Genomic DNA, 21,279 nt, shown 5'->3' with positions numbered 1-21,279 from the left:
ACGAAGTTGGTACCAATAACGCGTAGTGATCCAGATGAAATACTCGTAATGCTTTTGTAGGTAAATGGACGACAAGGTATTACGAGTAAGTACAATAGTATGGGAAACCTTGCCCTGACACGTCACACTCTCGGTCGTATCTCAGGAACTCGTCGCAGATAGCGGCCTGCGCATTATTAATATCGATAACAATTATCGCGATACGATTAATGTTCCTCCGGCGTGTTTAATCCCTTCGTGAAATAACACCCAACTTGGTACGACGTGTATTTTTGCAATTGAATGTAATGTGACTGTTTCTTCCGCAATATGAATATAAGGAGCGATAAACAGAAAATTCCTGCGGAACTCTCTCTAGCTGCGTTACTGTCGGCAGGATTAACTCTTGTAAGTACTTGCATCGAGGATAAAGTAATAACAACAGACTGTAAGTATTAAAATTATAAGCTATCCCTGCTCAGTGTGTGCAATGTGTCCATAAACGACAAATTTCTAAAAAAAATTAGTCCCTAGTAATTCGTTGAACGACAGACATATTTTAATCTAGCCAAAGTTACAATCCATTTTAATAATGTGCGTTATCTACCCAACTAACGCCTATGAATGCATAGCGAATGTAGTTTACATTGGAGATTTTATTTAGACCTCGACCTCTGATAATTTTTTATTTTTCAAGTACCGACTGTAGGCACAGATATCCCCAAGACCTTTAAAAGAATTTTGCTGTCGTTAAAATACTTTTATCAATAAATACCTGACTAGTTCCGCTGTGTAGTTGCCTGACTAGTTGCTTGTCAACCAGTGATTCAGATACAGACATACACATTAATGATAATAAGTTTATTGCAAATAAATCATTTTTGGTACAAGCTTTTATAGCTGACTGTACTTTCCTTTGCACAGGCAACTAATATCTACCCATAGAGACAATTTTTTAAAATGTGTAATAATGTCCTATAATATTTATTTATATTGCATTGTCACCCGACTTACACATGTATGCAAATTTTCAGCTTTTTCGGAAACCGGGAACTCGGACAAATTGATCTTGCAAGATTTGACCCATACAAACATACATAGTTGCATTGCAAGTTAAATTTAAAAAATCTGTCAAGGAAAGGAAAATCAGAATTTATTATTTTTCACCACAACGACCGGTAAAGGAACTCTTGATTATTCAAAAACTAATGAGAAAGTATGGAGAAAGTTGGATTTTATCCACATGTAGGGCTAAGTAATCAGGTGCAAATTTTTAGTTGTTTCCTTATGTTAGCTGGACGAGTTGACTTTTAAATGCTGATTTTGATTGATACATTTTTTATTATATTTATTTGGATTTGATTAGGTTTGGTGTTTCATAGTTTCCTTGCGTTGTTGTGGTGAAAAATGTTGTATTTCACTCGGAGGCAAAGTTGATTTCACCTTCGTGCCTTGAAACCCTCGCAACACTCAAGATTCCACTTCTCGAACTACTCGCTACGCTCATGGTTCAATTTTGGAATCTTTCACTTGCTCGGGTATCAATATTAGCAAATAATTATTAATTTGAAAATATCGTAGGTAGCAGTTTTCTATAACATTATAATGTAAAGGAAAGGAAATTATTTTGATCATGTTTATTGAAATTGAGACCAATAGAAAAATATAACAACATTCCATATCACTTTAATCAAAGTTTGTTGGTGTTGTTGTTTTTGTTGAGATGAAATATGTTTTCCAAAGGGGAAATGCTTAGGAAAACCTGAAGGACGCTTCCAATAAACATGATCAATATAATCTCCTTTCCAGCTTCCTCCTCCTCCTCTACACTTTGCTACAACGTTACTAGGTACCTACTTTATACTAAATAAAACAACATGCCTATACTATAGAAAACTGTTAACTACCTACGACATTATCAAAAGAAAATAAAAAATTCTGATTTCCCATTTTTATCATTAATATGTAGTCTATGTCTGAATCATAATAGTTTTTTTTTGTTGGACCTATCGATTACAACGAGCTGAGTCCTGCACTGAGCATGTCCAGCCTTAGTGCAGGACTCCACAGGGGCAACAGCCGACATTTGCACCCTACTAAGGCGTTTTTTTTGCAAAACCTCAAAAACGGCTTAACCGAATTTTAACAAAATAGTTTTTATTAAGCTTTACTTTCATGATTTTGTTTTCATACTTTTGGCTAACAGTGCAAACGTTTTCGGCGGTCGTATTGATTATTTCCGACAGTAAACAGTTTGTCTTTGGCCACTCAAAGCTAATTTGAAGGAGCTTTGGCTTTCCAATCAATTGTGATTTGGTTCAGTACTAACATTAGTTTTTTACGCTTTTTATTATACTTAGGTATATATAGTCTATATACATATGTAGTTACCTATTATGATCTTATTATTTTTGGATATTAAAAGATAGTGTACTTATATTCCGTAAGTTTGTGTATCTAAAAACCTAATTACAGTTTTTCAGTCATCTACTCGGAGGTTTGCTGGAAGTGCTCCATTTTTTATTTGGAACCTTATTTTATTTATAAACAGTTGAATTGAAAAAAATACTATTGCGTCTCGCTAGCAAGACCTCTCGAAGTTAAATGCATTGTTACTTTTTTTTAAATATATTAATGAAATATTCTAGTAGTATGCTATGCGACACCTTTTTCAAATTTGTTCCTATTTAATATTCTTCTTCCACGCTTTGTCCCGGCATGTTGCCACGGCTCATGGGAGCCTGGGGTCCGCTTGACAACGAATCACAAGATTTGGCGTAGGCACTAGTTTTTACGAAAGCGACTGCCATCTGACCTTCCAACCCAGAGGGTAAACTAGACCTTGCTGGGATTAGTCCGGTTTCCTCACGATGTTTTCCTTCACCGAAAAGCGATTGGTAAATATCAAATGATATTTCGTACATAAGTTCCGAAAATCTCATTGGTACGAGCTGGGGTTTGAACCCGCGACCTCCGGATTGCAAGTCGCACGCTCTTACCGCTAGGCCACCAGCGCTTGTTCCTATTTAATATTATAGGACATTATTACACAAATTAACCGAGTCCCACAGTAAGCTCAATAAGGCTTGTGTTGAGGGTACTTCGACAACGATATATATAATATATAAATATTTACAAATACTTAAATACATAGAAAACACCCATAACTCATCACAGGAATAAATGCCCTTACCAGGATTTGAACCCGGGACCATCGGCTTCGTAGGCAGGGTCACTACCAACTAGGCCAGACCGGTCGTCCAATTGTTGTGTGTCCAAGTTAAGTTAAATACCGTTTCGTAGAACATCGTTAGCCTAACACAAATGTCATATATGTACATATACATACCATCATAATATATAACCATATTCAAAACATAAATATTTCCGAAGAAAATAAATCCAGCATATAATTATGATGATTAACCGGAAATATGCGCGTGGTAAAATTTCAACGTCAATATGTTCTCAGAAAGGTTCTTAAACATTTTTGTTTTCAGATAATATCACCAATATACATCGTGTTATGTATCCTCGCTTTAGTTTACCGCTCCAGTTGCGACTCGGGAATGCTGTCCGGTGCCACTGGAGATAGTTACTTCATCTACACACTCTACAGAATATATATACAAGGTACGTAATATTTGTAATATAGCCATACAGTGTATGTTTAAATTGGCCTCATAAGATGAACTTCCTAGTTTTCGAATTCTAGCTACTTTTCGATTGGCAGTCGCGCTACGAGTGCTACGCCCTAGCCCGTACGAGTATCGTAACTACCGTACAATTGATTTCCTGCTAATAATTATGGATCGTTTGCTGTGGCGTTTCGTACACGTAGTTCGCTTAATTTCACGAGACCCATGGTTGTTGCGCCTCTACAAAGCATTTCGCTACAAACCGGAAAAATCGGTGTTTTGTGTTACGACGTAACAGTATACCTATGAGTTAAACACATAAGTAACTTAGTTTGCCTTTTATTTACCCTCCCTCATATAACTCCTCGTCTGCATGGACAACTAATCTCGGTGTCGATATTTATTTCCGTTGCTGTTTTTTTTTAGCGGACACATGCGGTAACCCGGGATCGTCGCCACCAGCAGGTGTTCTACTGACGACACCAGATACAGTATTTGTGTTCGTTATTGCTATTTTGACTGCTTCCGTTATAAGCTGTGCAACTGCCATCACACTAATTGGTAATTCATTATTATCTAATTAGCTTATTATTAGGGTAAATAGCAAAAAAATAAACGTAGTATACCTAATGGAATCAAACAGGGTACACTTTGTGTTTGTGGGTTTTGATAATTTATGGATTGTAGGTACATAAGGCAACTATATTTTTTATCGCACCAAAAAATATGTTTATTTGGCATCGTATTAAACAAAACGGTTGCCTAATTTCAATGAGCAAATTATTTTTTTGTATACGAATTAATAGTATAGAGCCGCGAGCCAAACGATTGAGTCTGGTCCGAAAAACCGAAGGTGCCATACGTAACATACGTTTATATTTTTTTAATGATTTTGTGCGTGCACATGCAGCTTATATTGCACAATTATATTGAATGAACGAATATTGAATGGTACTGAATGGGTGAAAAAGTTGTGCCTTTAACTTTTTTCAGATAATTGACGAGGGAAATTGTTTTGACGTTTTTGATGTGAAGGTTCGATTTGAGTGCTGGTTGATGCGTAAATTATGATTATTTTACCTTATTTCTTCGCATGTTTGGAGGAAAGCACTATATATACCTCGGCAGGAACAGCAATTCGTAGATTCGTTCGTCTTATTTCGCGTCGTCCGACAAAATCGAAACTCATCCTTCGTCAATTGCTCTTTCCCGGCCTCTGCAATTATGAACTATTACAGTACGAGTACTTAGTGCGGGAATAAGCACTTTCCATGCCTATGTGAAAATTTAAAGGGCCATACTATGTGCCTACTGTAAAACGTTGTAAGATACTAAAACGTAAAAAAAAATTAAACAATGGTTTTAAAAGACAGGTAAATCAATTTTAAATATCTAGCAGAGACCCTAAAGTTTTCATTTGGTAGTGTAGTGTGTAAAACAGCGTCAGAGTTTCACAAATGTTAATTTTTAAACAACGTTAACAAATCTTTGAGTTTGGAGATTTCAAAGCTAAATATATACACCGTGTTTTTATTGAATTCCGTTAACTTCGGGGTATTTGTAAGTACGTTTAGGGAAACTACATGACATAGTTAATTTTCCAAAAAAAAAAAAAAAAATTAATTTTTTTTAACATTTTTTTATTATAAAAAGTAATTAAATGTCGCATATAGCGTTGTTGTTGCACGGGCATTACATTTATCTCAATCAAACAATTGAAAACTGTGACATGTCAATGTCATTTCGAACATCGATCGTCCGAGATAGTAGTTACGTTTAGTAGCAAATGTATTAACCCGTACTAAACACTAATCAATATGTGAACGGGCCCTAAGGTAAGTGTACCCACTCGTAAGGGCTTTATAAGATAAAAATAAAACATTGATTATCTCCGAAATGGAGTTAATTAGAATACCGGTGTATTTGAGAAAGTTACTTAATTTAAGCTCAGGAATGCACCCTTGAAATTAAAGCAAATCAAAAAAAACACGGTGTATAGGTATAAAATATCTATATCATACTTGTTAGAACGTGACAGGCATGGTGACAAATGATTAAGAGCCGACCATCTTGGCCCTACAGGGCACTTTTTATCGGCTATCCTCTACTCTACTCGCCAGATTTAGCTACGAGTAATTTCCAATTTGTTTGAAAGAAAGAACATACGTTTATTCATGACAAAACAAACACGGATGACAATACAATGTATAGGATTTAGCGCAAAATGCCATAAAAGGGTTTATCGAAGGATATCCGTGGAACTAATTTTGATGACAATAATGTACGATACGCACTGACCGGCTGGAGTCGGGCCGCGCCGGAGCGCATTTTCAATGTGCTTCTATGGTAAACTGTATTATTTTGTATATTCATGAACGACGCAAAAAATACGAAGATAATAATTTCTCGAAATTGATAACTAAGATATTTATTTTTATTACGACAATACATAGCAAAGAGCATATAATCAGTACGTTTTACATAGAATCATAAGTGGCCAGGAATAATCACACTTGAAAGACAAACAAATAATGAGTTTGCAAACTATACGTTATATTACAAATTCCAGAAATGGAATGTCTATTCGCACACATGCAAGCGGGGCTTTAGTAAAGTTTTTTACCTATAGGTGTTTATGAGGTAGATATTTCACCTCATGCCTGTGTGTATTCACACATTTCACTAACAGTTAAACCTTATCATCGACATAACTTACCCACAGGTACTTATCATGTTTCAGTGATCGCTGTTAATAACAAAACTGGGCTCTTATTTGCCACCATATGGACATATATTTGTATATGTGTAGCGTCATTAGTGGTCGATATAACATACGCTGTCTTCTTTGGAAAAGATTATGCGGAAATGAGTTACACAATGGTAAGTATGTACCATCAACTAATAGAAATATAACTAAAGTATGAACTAGTTACACGGCCCGAATCGAACAATGATTAAGACACGTTTAAGGTCTTGGAAAGATCTCTAAAAGATCGACAGCTAAACGACATGTCAAATTTGACGTTTATTTCGGTTTCGCTGTGATCCCAATAAGATCTATCTACGATATTTCTAACGTCAGTGACATTGGTTGCCCGAATCGAGCTGTTTCTGTCAATTATACGACATACAAACGATATCTTAATGAGAACTTATCTAAACCAATAGGGCTAAGATGGTCGGCTCTTTATCATTTGTCACCAAGCCTGTCACGTTCTAACAATAAGTATGTAAGTGCGAAAGTGACGGACATAGTGACAAGCGATAAAAATGGAACCATGATGCTGCCACTGAACTTATCGTTATCGTATCTGATTCTTCGAATCGGGCCGATAGTTTATTTAAATTAGTAATAAGTTTTTAAATTGACGTAACGATTTGGTTTTTTCTGTCACCTTGCATTTCATTTTTAATAAATAGGCATATCAAATCTATCTACGCGTCGTCGTCCGTCGTATAGGAGCATAATTTAATGCAATATAGGTTGGCCGGTCGAAGCAGTTTACTGTTGGCGCCAGCCAACTTTACCTGACAATTTTATCTGTTTTTTTATTTATTTAAGTCTAATCCCTTACGGGTTCTCTTACATTTCACGACGCTTCTCTTTCCGCACAGACTCTAGAATAAAAAACATATACTAGTGTCATTTATATTTAAAAATGTAGGCGCGAAAGGTTATCGTCCCATAGAAAATTTGGATTTGCCGTTTTTTTTCTATTGACCAAGTTTTTGACCGGCTATACCTACAATATTCGTACACATCTACACCGTATTTTTTTATTTGGTTCTCGTTTTATATGAAGGATGTAACGGATTTAGAGTTAAAAAATATATTTTTACCGTACCCAATAGTTAAGAACATTGGTGAAAGGAAAGCCTTGAAGAATTATTCAATTTATGCATATTAGCCACAATTCACATACTCCCTAAACTACGCCAGGGGGCCGAGCCAAGGTGACAAAGTGTCAAAAATATGTATACTGGACCTTATTGCCTATTTATATGTGGCGATATTTAATACCTTACTGTACAGTCGCCATCACATAGATCGGAGCAGCCAAGGTGCACAAAAATATCTGAACATGCACTTTAATGAAATTAAGCAACAGCAATCGGAAAACCAGCACTAATTGGGGATTAACGATGCGAGAATACAGTCAGTATTTGCATGAGTTTTCCTTTTCTGCTTACGGATATTATGCGTGGTGGGATAGATATCTACGCCTACCGCGAACACCGAAGTTCGTAAATTGCTGACTTCTTTCTCTGCCACTCTAATAACGCCTTAATTGGAGTAAAAGAGAAAGAAATTTGTGAACGCCGGTGTTCGCGGTTTGTAACTTTTCTGTAACCGTAATAACTCGTTTGTTTTAGGAAATCCATTTTCCAGGAATCGCAAGTAATTATTTGAATGATGTTCTTCGACTAGGCTCTTTGCTTTTCATGACAATTGCTCTGAAGGGATTCCTTGCTCCTGTAATAAATATTGTTCTACTTATAGTATTAGCAATATATGCTTCTAACTACAGGAATCAACTTCGAACCGAAGAGGTGAGTCTTTAAAAAAAATCTCGTATCTCATGTTTATTGTCTCAAGGTTCTAACGTTAACTCATACATAGTTTCCACCTATTTCTATTGTTGAGCAGTAGGTACAATCACGTCTGAAAATATCGATACGAAAAAAGTGCCATAAACATGTATACACGACTTTATTGCCCATATATTAAGGTAGTGTATACACATTTTTGGCACAGTTTTCAGACGAGACTGTACACTATATTATGCATCATAGTGTTTTAATGAAGTATTTGCTTAGTTCATTTCAATTTTATTCCGAAGTTCAGATCCAAATAACACGCTGACACACACATACAAAATTTCTATTAGTTAAATTCAATTGATAGCGACACAATACAAATAAATAAAAATATATTAGGGGACAATCTTACACGGATTGACCTAGTCCCAAATTAAGCACCGAGAATAATACACTCGAGTGCAAAGATATCGGACCAGCATTATTTTTTTTTTTTTCAATTTCTGTAAAAACTGAAAGCTCGATCATGATAATTTAGATACGACGTGGTAGATAATTTTCTGCCCTATCAATTGACATCAATATTCAGGGGTGGGGATGGATATTGTGCAAAATATGGGCCTGGAAATCATCCCCCTCCAACTGCCTCATTAACGCATGCATTAATTAACCACTTATCATTAGGTATAAAACCAGTCATTATCATTGTTTATGATCATTTGTGATTGATACGTCTTCCTGAACACTACTCTCATCGACGGAACCTGGAAAAACTAAAGAAAAATGGATACTACCCCGACTGAAGCTGGCCAAGCAGTTGCCCTATTGCAGGGACGGCTTAGTCAACGTGCAGTGGCTCGACAACAGGGGCCTACCGCAAAAACCGAAATTAGCAAATTGCGGGGATCTTTCTCTTTTACTCTCACTAAGACATAATTAGATAGACAGAGAAAAATGCCCGCAATTGACGAACTTCAATTTTCGCGGTTATAGCTCTGAACCTATCGAAGTCATCAAAGTGTCTTCTAAAGGTTCCACAACGATCAGACGCGAAACTGGCAGAACTCGCAGTACTTCTGAGAGAGATGACCGTTTCATCGTTGTTACCTCGCTACGAAATCATCGACTGAATGCTGTTCAGCTTCAGCAGAAGCTCTTCAAGACCAGGAATGTGTCTATCAGTCGATGGACAGTTAGGAGACGACTGAAGAAGAAGGAATTGACAGCCCACAGAGATACAAATGGTCCAAAACTCACCCCACTACACCGTGGAGCACGACGCGTCTTCGCTCGCAAACATGAAGAATGGACCCTTCAGCAATGGAGTCCCGTACTTTTTTCCGACGAGTGTAGAATAACTTTGTTTGGCAATGACGGACGGGCACGAGTCTAACAAAGGCCTGGGGAGCGGTTCTCACAATCACATCATGGTCTGGGCTGGTATTTATCTGGAAGCGAATACCGATGTTGTGTTCATCACAGGGCCAGCTACCAGGCCGAATTCAGGCGGTTTGACTGCACGTCGGTACGTAGAGGAAATCCTGGCTGATCATGTCGTCCCATTTGCGGGTTATATTGGCGATGAGTTCATCTTCATGTAAGATAACGCTCGGCCGCATACAGCCCGGATAACTAAGGAGTACCTGGAGGTGGCCGATATCAGAGTCATGGAATGGCCAGCCTGAAGTCCTGCCCTAAACCCGATCGAGCACATTTGGAACTAGCTGAAAAGAAGAATCCGGGCCAGAAATCCCGCCCCTGAAACTTTATTGAAGATAAAGACTGCGATCAAAGAAGAAAGGGTGGGCATCCTTCAAGCAAGACACTGTAAAAAAAAAAAAAGATCGATGAATAAGTTTTTGGCATAAATTTCATTTTTGGTACAAGCTTTTATCGCTGACTGTGTTTTTTTTTTACAGGCAACTAATACTCATAGAGACAATTCTAAAAACCCGAAACACAATTAGGTTGCGTTGTTTTATCACGGAGTTCCTATGGCTACCTCCTGTCTCCATCATCAGATCAGCTTAATGGTACCATAATATTGCATTGTCACCCGACTGTCATATGTATGCAAATTTTCAGCTTCATCGGAAACCGAGAAGTGGGTCAAATTTAACTTGCAAGATTTGTCCCATACATACAAACAGGGCAAGTTAAATAAAAGCTTGTAAAAACCGTATGACTGCATGTCGTAGGGCTAGAGGAGGCAATACACGGTATTAAAATGCTGAAAATTGTTTTAATTTTTCTTAAATTTCCTTTTAAATCACAGTTTTCCCATTATGCATAAGTTTTACTCCAGTACGCATTTTTAGGGCGGCAACGTTCTTGGCCCTGAAAGTCTGAAAGTATTGGCAGCAAACCTGTGAAAATCACATCAATTTATAGAGGAAAAGCCAAACTTTCATTAGTTATATATAATGTGTCATAGTAGTGCTTACAGTTTTTACAGAAATTGAAAAAAATATATAAATGCTGGGGTGGTCCGATTTCTTTGCACCCAAATAAAAGAGATTTAGTTACTTACGTAAATTAATTTTACATGCACTGTTTTATTTTAATTGCAGCATTCCATACACAAAGTGGGAGCGATTCACGCATATGAGTAAGTAAATATACATTTTATTACAAGTGTGCAAAGTACCTAGTCCTATATGTCATATGTATGAGTCCCGAGATATATTTTATGAGCCGTAGGTGAAAATAAAATTATACTTGGTATAGTCATACCTAAGTGGTATAACCAATAAAACCAAAATAATAGTAGATTCTTAACCAAGGGATGAAAGGCATCAATTTATGTCGCGGTAGTTTATAGTCCGAGACAGAAATGATGCCTTTCACCCTAGTTAAACTCTCCACTTTCCATTTGGAATAAGAGGAAAGTAAAATACACTACATTTAAAAAAAATATGCCAAAGTATTAACTACATTAGTATTTCTTGAATGTAGGTACTTTTAATTAACAATTTACGTAAAAATATAGTTATATATAGAATGCGGAGTTCATTATCAAAATGAAAATTGTAGAACAAATCCATTTATAACCAAAATTTTAATTGCTTATCGTAAAAAAGAGAAATAAAAAGTACTTAGAAAGAACGTGAGAGTCAGAATGGCGGGTGTACCTAAATAAAATTAAATGAAAACCATACCACATTTTTGTACCTAATTTGCACTATTTAGTACCTCCTTTAAAAAAATTGTACCTCACGGTACTTAAAGTTATCACCAAAAAACAGTACACCCGCCATCCTGACAGTCAGAATGGCGGGTGTACTTTATTACGCCATATTCCCGTGGTTATTGGTAAATTCTATAAAAGCCAAATTTTTGTACCTTCATATTCAATTATATATGAGCCATTTTATTTTTGGTTTCCAAGTTTTACTCATTTATATTTTGCTTGCTATACACTTTTGCAGGCGTTATAATTTTTCAAGTTATCGATCTCATTTTTAAGAAAAAAACGCTAAGGTACAATTATTTTTATTAAGCCAGGATTTAGTACCTTTAATTTATAATCTGTTAAGTTCAAATAACTCAGAAAATCATCTACACACTTACTAACTTTGGGTACAATTTTTTTTAACGGAGGTACTAAATAGTACAAATTAGGTACAAAAATATGATATGCTTTTCATTTATTTTTATTTAGGTACACCCGCCATTCTGACTCTCACGAAAGAACAGTGCTCTGGAGGATGGACGTATCATTTTCTGCACACTTTTTAGAACAACAACGATCTACTTTCAGAGCATGAGAAATGAAAAATATTTTGAACAGCTCGGCTATACCTCTACACAGAAATCGCTACGGCGTAGCACTTGCACCGCAAATTAGCTATGAAACATCAAAACATATCGTATCCAAAACATTAACAAGTTCCGCATACTTACATACGTTGAACAAAATTAAATGTTACCTACCTGTAATTCTTGCTATAGGTACTTTCAAGGTGACGACACACTTGATGTTCACACAACGTAGAATGTATTCAATGTGCCTACCTTAAAATGATTCTCTTACCCAACATATTGAAGCTACGCCTACAGCGCGGCATAGTGAAGTACCGCTGTTTATAGTTCCTCTACACGTGGTTCGCGGTAGGCCCTCTGAACTATATCGGGCAGTTGCGTTTCAACCATCTCATGGCCATCTCGCTGGTCCAGTGTGTACAGGAGCCAACACCAACGCATGTCCATCTCACTGGTCAAGCGAAGCGCCATCGTATAGTGGAGCCATACAATCTTACCAAGTCTTATTTTATTAGCCAACATATTAACCGTGGTTTCGTGGAAGAGGAGCCGCGCAACCACCCTCGCAGCCCGCTGAGGGCCGCACCGCCACAGGTGCCACCGCATACGCCTCTGTCGGACTATTCCAAGTAAGTGCATGACACACTCCAATAGTATCGTTATACTCAAACTACATAGTATACCAGTTGCACGAAAATGAAAATTTAGATCTGTCTACTTTATGAATTCCACTAGGTACAGTCAGCGTCAAATACTTCGTAGCAGTCAAAGTACAAAGTAGTCAAATAGTTCGGTACACCATATATTTAGTATGGTGTACTGCACTATTAGGACACAATGACTGCTACAAAGTATTTGACGCTGACTGTACATACATTATAGGATAACTGTTTTGGACCTCTCATGGCTTATTATACAAGCATAATATAATACAATTCAAGATTCATCAAACTTATTTATTTTAAAAAATCTGTAATTATAAAAAGCGCTTCATTTTGCTCTGGACGAATTAAGAACAATCGCAAATTAAACTGTCATATGTGGCCTATATTTGCGATCAACACTGCTGCTTATCTGCGAGACACGCTTTCGACCAATTATTTTAGGTGTTAGGTGGGTGTGATATTGTCCCAAGCTACTTCCGCCATGTCTGTCCGAGGCTTGGTCCGTGATCGTTAGTCCTAGAAAGCTGCAATTTGGCATGGATGCCTAAATCAAAAAAAAATCCCATTCATTTTTAGGGTTCCGTAGCCAAATGGCAAAAAACGGAACCCTTATAGATTCGTCATGTTCGTCTGTCTGTCCGATTCTCTCACAGCCACTTTTTTCCGAAACTATAAGAGCTGTACTGTTCAAACTTAGTAAGTGGATGTATTCTATGAACCGCATTAAGATTTTCACACAATAATAGAAAAAAAAAATTATAAATTTTGGGGGTTGCCCATATTTAGAACTGAAACTCAAAAAATCTTTTTTCATCAAACCCATACGTGTGGGGTATCTATGGATAGGTCTTCAAAAATGATATTGAGGTTTCTAATATAATTTTTTTCTAAAATGAATAGTTTGCGCGAGAGACACTTCCAAAGTGGTAAAATGTGTGTGTGTCCCCCCCCCCCCCCCCGTAACTTCTAAAATAACAGAATGAAAAATCTTAAAAAAATATATGATATACATTGCCATGTAGACTTCCACCGAAAATTGGTTTGAACGAGATCTAGTAAGTAGTTTTTTTTTAATACGTCATGAAATTTAAAAAAAAAATTTTTTTCATCATACCCATACATGTGGGGTATCTATGGATAGGTTTTCAAAAATGATATTAAGGTTTCTAATATCATTTTTTTCTAAACTGAATAGTTTGCGCGAGAGAACCTTCCAAAGTGAAAAAAGTGTGTCCCCCCCCCCCCTGTAACTTCTAAAATAACAGAATGAAAAATCTAAAAAAAATATATGATACACATTACGATGCAAACTTCCACCGAAAATTGGTTTGAACGAGATCTAGTGAGTAGTTTTTTTTTAAACGTCACAATTTAAAAAAAATTTTTTTTTCGTCAAACCCATACGTGTGGGGTATTTTATATTTATATTTATATTTATTCACTTAAATACAATGCAAGTTTACAGTATGTCATTACACCAAAGCACTTACACGCTAAATTATTAATTATACATGAAGAGAAAATATGTCAGTGAGAGAAATAATACCAATACTAAATACATTCACAAAAAATAATAATAATACTAAATAAAGAAAAAAAAATACTAATAAAACAAATCATGATTCATTCAAATTATTTAGGAACTGTTTGGCAATACAACATAATTGCGCAAATTTTCCGGCAAACATGTCAGCCTCCTCGTACTGAGTGAGCATTAAGTGCAGTAAAGATATTGCGCGCGCGGTAGGAGCGTGTCGAGCGTGGCACGTGCGAGCGGACACGCGCTGCAACAGGCCCGGCCGGCGGCGCGGCGCCACCGCCACGCAGTTCATATCCTGGGGGACTCTCACCGGAACCACCAATCTGATCCTCTCTAGCACAGCTGGGCAGTCCACTCTGTGGTGTACGATAGAAAGATAGTGGACTAACAACAACAACTTCCTCCTCATCCGAAGCGTGTCTAGCCCAACCATCCCAGAGACAAACAATGAAGGGTACAGGTATGGATAATACCCGTAGGCTTTGCGATACAACCAGCGGGCGAATTTACGCTGTACTCTTTCCACCATCAAGGAGTATTTAGCCTCGTAGGGATCCCAAATAACAGCCCCATATTCCAACCTACTACGGACATAGGCACTGTATAGAACCACAGCGACTCCGACATGGAACTGCTTCGACGCCCTCATGACGAAACCTAGGGTTTTACTAGCCTGCTTACAAATACCAGTTACGTATTTATGGAAATCCAGTTTAGTATCTAAGACTAAACCTAGGTCCCTAATTTCCTGAACTCTTTCCAAACCAACGTTCCCCAGGCTATAATCGGCTAAAAGTGGCGAGCGCTTACGTGAGAAGGTAATGACCTTGCATTTTGCTGTATTAAAAGGCAGCCGGTTTTCTACACTCCATTCAGCTGCTGCATTGATATCGCTCTGCAATGCAGCGCTATCCACCATACTTCTGACGCCGAACAACAACTTTAGGTCGTCCGCAAAAAGCAAACAATCAGCTGAGCGAATTGTGTCAGGCAAATCGTTTATCATTAAAATAAACAATGTAGGCCCCAGAGTACTGCCCTGACTCACCCCAGAAAGCGTGTAGTAATCATTTGATTCGAAGCCACCTACCCTGACAAACTGCTGCCGTTCGCCCAAGTAACTGGCGAAGAAACTTAAAAGCTTTGGCGTGAAGCCCAGCAGTGCCAGCTTCCCCAGCAAGATGTCGCTGTCAACCAGGTCGAATGCTTTCCTAAAGTCGAAATACGCAGCGTCGACCTGGCGTCCAGCGTCCATCTCACTGCTGACGTAGTCAGCTAGAGCAACTAGGTTTGTGGTGGTAGATCTGGCTTTGCGGAAACCGTGCTGACTGGGGTGCAAACGATCGGATATCTGTTGACTTATGTGCCGGTTAAGAGTCATTTCAAATATTTTACCAAATACAGACAGTACGGCTATGGGTCTGAAAGAAGTGATGTCCATATCGGATCCTCCTTTGGGAACCGGCGTAACTCTGGATTTTTTTCCAACGCCTAGGATAAATTGATTCTTTAAGCGAGAGGTTAAAAACGTACAACAAGGGAGTCACCAAGGCGGAAGCACAATCTTTAGCCAAAAACACGGGGATACCATCGGGCCCTCCAGAAGACCGCGGTTTAAGTTTTTGCGTTGCCGCTCTAAAGTCGGCCTCAGTAATGGAGGGGATCGAGACCGACCGAGAGTCACCAGAGGAGTGGGCTACGCGAGCCGCAGCTTCAGCGTCCAAGCGCGGCCTTTCCTGTTGGAACACCGAGCTGAAATATTTAGCGAAGGCGTCCGCCGCGTCCTGCCCGCTGATATCACGGCCCTCAAAAGTAAAAGATTTATCGCGGTGCTGCCTTTCACTTTTTTTATCTTTAATATATTCCCAGAATTTTACCGGGCAACTAATAATATTATTTTGCACAGCCTGTATATACAGTTTATAAGCTCTACTGATCAGGTTTTTAACATGCGTTCTGTAATACTTAAACATATACCTATTGTAATCCTTCCCCTCCTGCCTAAGCCTCTTCAAATGAAAATACTTTAATTTGATATAACGAATTATTTCTGCAGTGTACCATTTCGGGTAAACGTATTGTGAATCGACTCTACAGCGGTTTCTTAAGGGGACGAATAGGCTAATACAGGAGTAGAGTTTCTCATAAAAGATCTCAGCAGCACTGTCAACTTCAGTGGCAACAAGGAGATCAGCCCAATCGATGGCGGCCAGGGCTGGGTAGAGCGCCCTGTAGTCAGCCTTACGCCAGTCCCAGTCCGGACAGCACGCATCGCGCGGGCGCGGAGTCGTAGGCGGCGGCGGTGGCGCGCCGCACGGCCACGACGCCGACACCACAAGTGGTGGGTGGTACGCATCCATTGGCACTAGCAGCTCACTGCTACAAATTACGGTTAGCATGTTGTTGTCGAGATCACTCAGCACGAGGTCTAAAATGCTCCCATGGTTATTTTTTATACTATTATATTGAACTAGGTTACAAAAATTACAAAAAATTTCAAAATTTGTTTTTACGTTGGAATTAAACGAGTTAAGATTGAAATCACCGAGAAGCAATAAATTTAAGTCTGGATATTTACACACAGCATTCTCGATACAAGATAATACACTCATATACCGCTCCTCATTATAGCAGGGAGGCAGATACACAACACAACATAGAAATTTAAAATTCTTATAACTAACTATGGCAAGTAACAATTCCTTATCAGGTGTAAGGCCGTCAATATCATGCAGAACACGAATCGAGTAACACTCGCGTGCGGCCAACAGCACTCCGCCCCAGCCGGCATCCCCCGCGCGGTCACGGCGCACCACAGTCCACTCACTGGGAAAAAGCTCGCCGTCGCACACAGAGCTTGTTAAAAAAGTTTCAGTTAGTGCTATACAGTCGAAATTACATTGGGTTACATTACTGTGGAACATATCTGTTTTAGACCGCAAACCACGCACGTTTTGGTAGTAGAAATTTAATGTTTTAAACCGAGGAGGAGCCGCTGACGCGCCCCTCCCCGTGGCGCCCACGAAAGTTCTGCCGCCAGGGTTTTATACAAATGCCTTCAGCCCAGTTATTCGGAGACAGTATTAACTCACTGTACTTACTGGGTACTCCAAGCCTAAACGATGAATAATTCCCACGTGATTTGAGTACATCAACGGTGCAGACGTCAGAACTACAGATAGTGGTAAGATGAGAACACACTTGTTCCGCTGTAGTGCCCTCTTGCACGTAGCAAAGGTGAAGCTGCCGCATGCGTTCTGCAGCGCGCAGTGCGGTAGCGCCCGGCACAGCCGTACCACGGCACACATGGCCATAAATATTGTCAGTTTTATGTGATGCGCGCTCACGGCCATGGCCCTGCCCGCCGCCACCGCTGCTGAAGTCACCGCCGCTGCTGCGGTTTCCAACCGTTGCTTGCACAATACTGCGATCCTCACAGCTACGGATACCATTACATAAGTTCGCAGATTTCCGTGTTTTCTTTTCGTATCGCACCTCGTGCCAATCTGCGTCGTTATCGCTGCGAACGCTAGCCCCAGCGACGTTCACACAATCCTCCACGATGACGTCGCTAACACCTACTGTGCTCTCCTTGGCTCTCTCGCTCTTAGACTGCACGTTGTATGTTTTAGTTTTCTCCGGCTCAGATATCATTTCAGCTTTACCCGCTTCATAAGGGCTCGGACTAGATTTCGACAATTGGTCCGACTTGTCCTCATTATGCTGGTCTTGAGAAGCGAGGTTATTCTGTTGCAGCATTCGCTCTATTTATATTTTTTTCTAATAGGTTTCGCAGTTCGACGCACCTGTTTTCTAACTGTCCTACTGCTTGCCGTATGCTTGCAAATTCGTTCCTAATAATTTTGCTTATTAATTTCTCCAGGCGCTCGTTCAGCGCTACTTGTAACTCCTCACGAATTACTTTTTTCAGGCTGTCCAATGTTGCGTTTTCGTCCTCTGCGTCGCTAGATTTTCTATTAGATCGTGTCCTGTTTTCTTGATGACGACGAAGAGTAACGTTTTGTCTATCCGTAATTGCAGGTTGATCTGAGCAGGTACTGACATCTAATATTGAGACCTCGTACTGCGCCGACAGCAGTCCCCTTACTGGCGTATTGGTGTTGTTACCCTTAGGTACCTTACAGATACAGCCCTGGCACAGCCAAGTGTTTTTGCTGCTTGTTGTCATAGTATTATACACGGTTTTACTGACATTAGCGCACTCGAGATCGTAGATGCTGGCGCAGGTGCAACATTTGAGGTGTTCCTGTTCTTTAATAATGCTAAAACAGCCATCACAAGTTTTCTTTGGGGAAGTCATACTGCCAAGTAAAAAGTCACTGGACACTTCACTATAATCCGTTTTAGTCTTTGTGGAATATATGCTTTAACACTGTTTGTTTATTTGTTTATTACGGAGCAATCGTAAACATGACTGTTCAGCACTAGCGCTCGCGCGGATAATAAATAAGTAACTTTCTCAAAGTATTCTAATTAACTCCATTTTGGAGATAATCAATAATTAATTTTTATCTTATAAGGCTCTTACGAGCGTGTACACTTCCCTTAGGGCCTATTTACATATTGATTAGTGTTTGGTACGAGCTAATACATTTGCTACTAAACGTACGTGCTATCTCGGACGATCGATGTTGGAAATGAGATTGAGATGTCACCGCTTTCAATTGTTTGGTTGAGTTAAATGTAAGGCCCGTGTTACAACTACGCTATATGCAACATTTAATCACTTTTTTATAAAAATTAAAAAAAATTAAAAATTATAAAAACTAACTATGCCATTTAGTTTCCTTAAACGTACTTACCGATACCCCGAAATTAACAGAATTCAATAAATACACGGTGTATACTGTTAAATTATAATTACTGGAACAAGGAGACAGGGAATGTAATTAAAAAGATAATAAAGGAAATAAGTAGGCAGCCAATTAGTATAAGGCTACACTAGAAACTGTAATATATATTTTTTGTTTAGCAACCGAGATTATGACCGCTCCAACTCTTGGCAACACACTCCAGCGCCGATGCCATTCTCGTACATGGAGGAACCCCGGAGGCCGCGGGCGAGCCCCGCCGCGGGTGAGCAGTGGCGGCGCGACCCCTGGCCGCCTGCGCCGCCAGTCCCGGCGCCCGACTACAGCCCGCCGGCCCGTCGGCTCAAATCGGCCTTGAAACCGAACTATATGTAAACATCGCGTAGCATTAGGACTTCTGACAACTATCATCCGTCACTATGTTAAAAATTGCACAATGACTACCATATACCTACCTATTTCATGTTTCAGTAGCCAATTAGGTTATAATTAACTAGCATCAGTATGCAGTAGTACAGATGAAGTATGTGTATACATATTTCGCCTTATTACAGAGGAGAGGGTACAAAAGTTTAAACGTCTTTGACGTCGACTGTACCTATACAGCCTACTTTTACCACGAGATGACCAAAACCACTAACCATTGTAACAAAGTAGATATTTGTTTGTCAATTCCTTAATTGCTATTTTAACCTTACCTATATTTTTTGTTTAAGTTTTAATAAATATTTAGTGCTGTTCTTACGAAAATAAAGTTGTTTTATTTTTAATAGGTAGTATATATGTAAGTAGTAAACGAGCTTTACGAAAATTCAGTAATTATAATATAAATCTTCCATGCAACTTATTAAATAATAGTAAGAGTAGAGTTGTATGGAGTGAGCACTGTAAGCTTACTTATCCATAACTCCATACTAATATTATATATGCGAAAGTAACTCTCCGTCTGTCTGTTAGCTCTTCACGCTTGAACCGCTGAATCGATTTAGATTAAATTTAATATGGAGATATTTTATGAGAGTCAGAATGGCGGTTGTACCTAAATAAAAAATTAATAAGTTTACCATATTTTTGTACCTAATTTGTACTATTAAGTACCTTCATTTAAAAAAATGTACCTCACGGTACTTAAACTTATCACCAAACCATTTTTTTTAAGCCTGCGACAAGTGCAACATATAGTTCGAGAACTGACCTTAACACTGCAATCCAGCACAGAACATAACACTATCTTGACTGCAACAATTTTTATTAGTTATCTTCCCAATTGATTTATATATTAAAAATTAAAAATTGCGGTGCTACGAGGTTAGTCATTAATGGCTACTATCGAACACAAATGGTCACTTTCTCTCATAGGTAGTCTGCTTCTTTCGCACTCATGGGGTGTTGATATACGTGATGGCTTCCCTTTCGCACACTTCAGCTGTCTTTAAGCGTTAGCGTATGGTAGGTCTGGGGTTAGGAAAGATGTAGCAATGCATACTCCATATATATATATATATATATATATATATATATATATATATATATATATATATGTTTCCATTACTAAATTGTTCAAGCTTCACTACTATTGATTTCCCATTATTATTCCCATTTTCCAATTTTAATGCCTTTTTTCCTAAATCGAATAATTTTCCTCAAATCTTCAGTAGTTAATTGACCCGAAAAAGTTCCACTTGCCTCGTGCATAAACCACACAATTATTTTTTTATCAATCATCATATTATTTCACGCAGACGAAGACACGGGCTGAAACTAGGAAATGATATATAAATGTTTGAAGATACTCAAACACATATAAAACACCAATGACTCGGGAACATTATCCCTGCTCATCGCACAAACTACCTTACCAGGATTTCATAAATATTTTTTGTTTAGCAACCGAGATTATGACCGCTCCAACTCTTGACAACACACTCCAGCGCTGATACCATTCTCGTACATGGAGGAGCCCCGGCGGCCGCGGGCGAGCCCCGCCGCGGGTGAGCAGTAACGGCGTTTTAAAATTAGATAAAGCGTTTAAAAATTATTTAAAGTGAGCTTTTAAAAATTTGATAAATAGAGTCGGGCCAAGTTAATGCTCAATGGCATAATGTGGGGTGTCACCATAAACGTTACGTTCCGTTTATTGGTTGCACTTCCACGCTTTTCCTCGTCGAAGTCGGTGTACCTTACACCGACTCACATTTTCGATTCATAATTACGAATATATAGAAAATTAAGTATACCTCATCCGGTTTGTATTTAGAAACAATAGTTTGAAGATTTCCACGCATGTTTGAGAAAAGAGTACAGATTATTTAAAAGCCAGGAGG

General features: G+C 38.7%; 1 protein-coding gene across 1 annotated transcript; it reads left to right on the top strand.

Annotated features, from left to right (window-relative positions):
• The first annotated feature begins 93 nt into the window (after positions 1 to 93).
• Positions 94 to 19,709, top strand: LOC133515622 (uncharacterized). The gene is made up of 8 exons (XM_061848197.1): positions 94 to 387; positions 3,480 to 3,612; positions 4,044 to 4,178; positions 6,358 to 6,497; positions 7,992 to 8,168; positions 10,727 to 10,764; positions 12,434 to 12,547; positions 19,117 to 19,709. The coding sequence occupies exons 1-8, from the start codon at positions 310 to 312 to the stop codon at positions 19,328 to 19,330; spliced, it is 1,029 nt and encodes a 342-aa protein (XP_061704181.1). The 5' UTR covers positions 94 to 309; the 3' UTR covers positions 19,331 to 19,709.
• The last annotated feature ends 1,570 nt before the right edge of the window (positions 19,710 to 21,279 follow it).

The sequence above is a fragment of the Cydia pomonella genome, chromosome 1 (genome assembly GCF_033807575.1).
Source record: "Cydia pomonella isolate Wapato2018A chromosome 1, ilCydPomo1, whole genome shotgun sequence".
NCBI lineage: Eukaryota > Metazoa > Arthropoda > Insecta > Lepidoptera > Tortricidae > Cydia > Cydia pomonella.
The sequence above is the reverse complement of the archived record's forward strand: the minus strand, read 5'-3'. Positions and strand labels throughout refer to the sequence as shown.

What these genes read in the sequence shown, in the direction of transcription:
- LOC133515622 (XM_061848197.1), top strand. Translation starts at nt 310, where the DNA reads ATGAATATAAGGAGCGATAAACAGAAAATTCCTGCGGAACTCTCTCTA. An exon ending in CTACAGAATATATATACAAG is followed by an intron (nt 3,613 to 4,043) that starts GTACGTAATATT and finishes GTTTTTTTTTAG; the next exon opens with CGGACACATGCGGTAACCCG. An exon ending in CGGAAATGAGTTACACAATG is followed by an intron (nt 6,498 to 7,991) that starts GTAAGTATGTAC and finishes CGTTTGTTTTAG; the next exon opens with GAAATCCATTTTCCAGGAAT.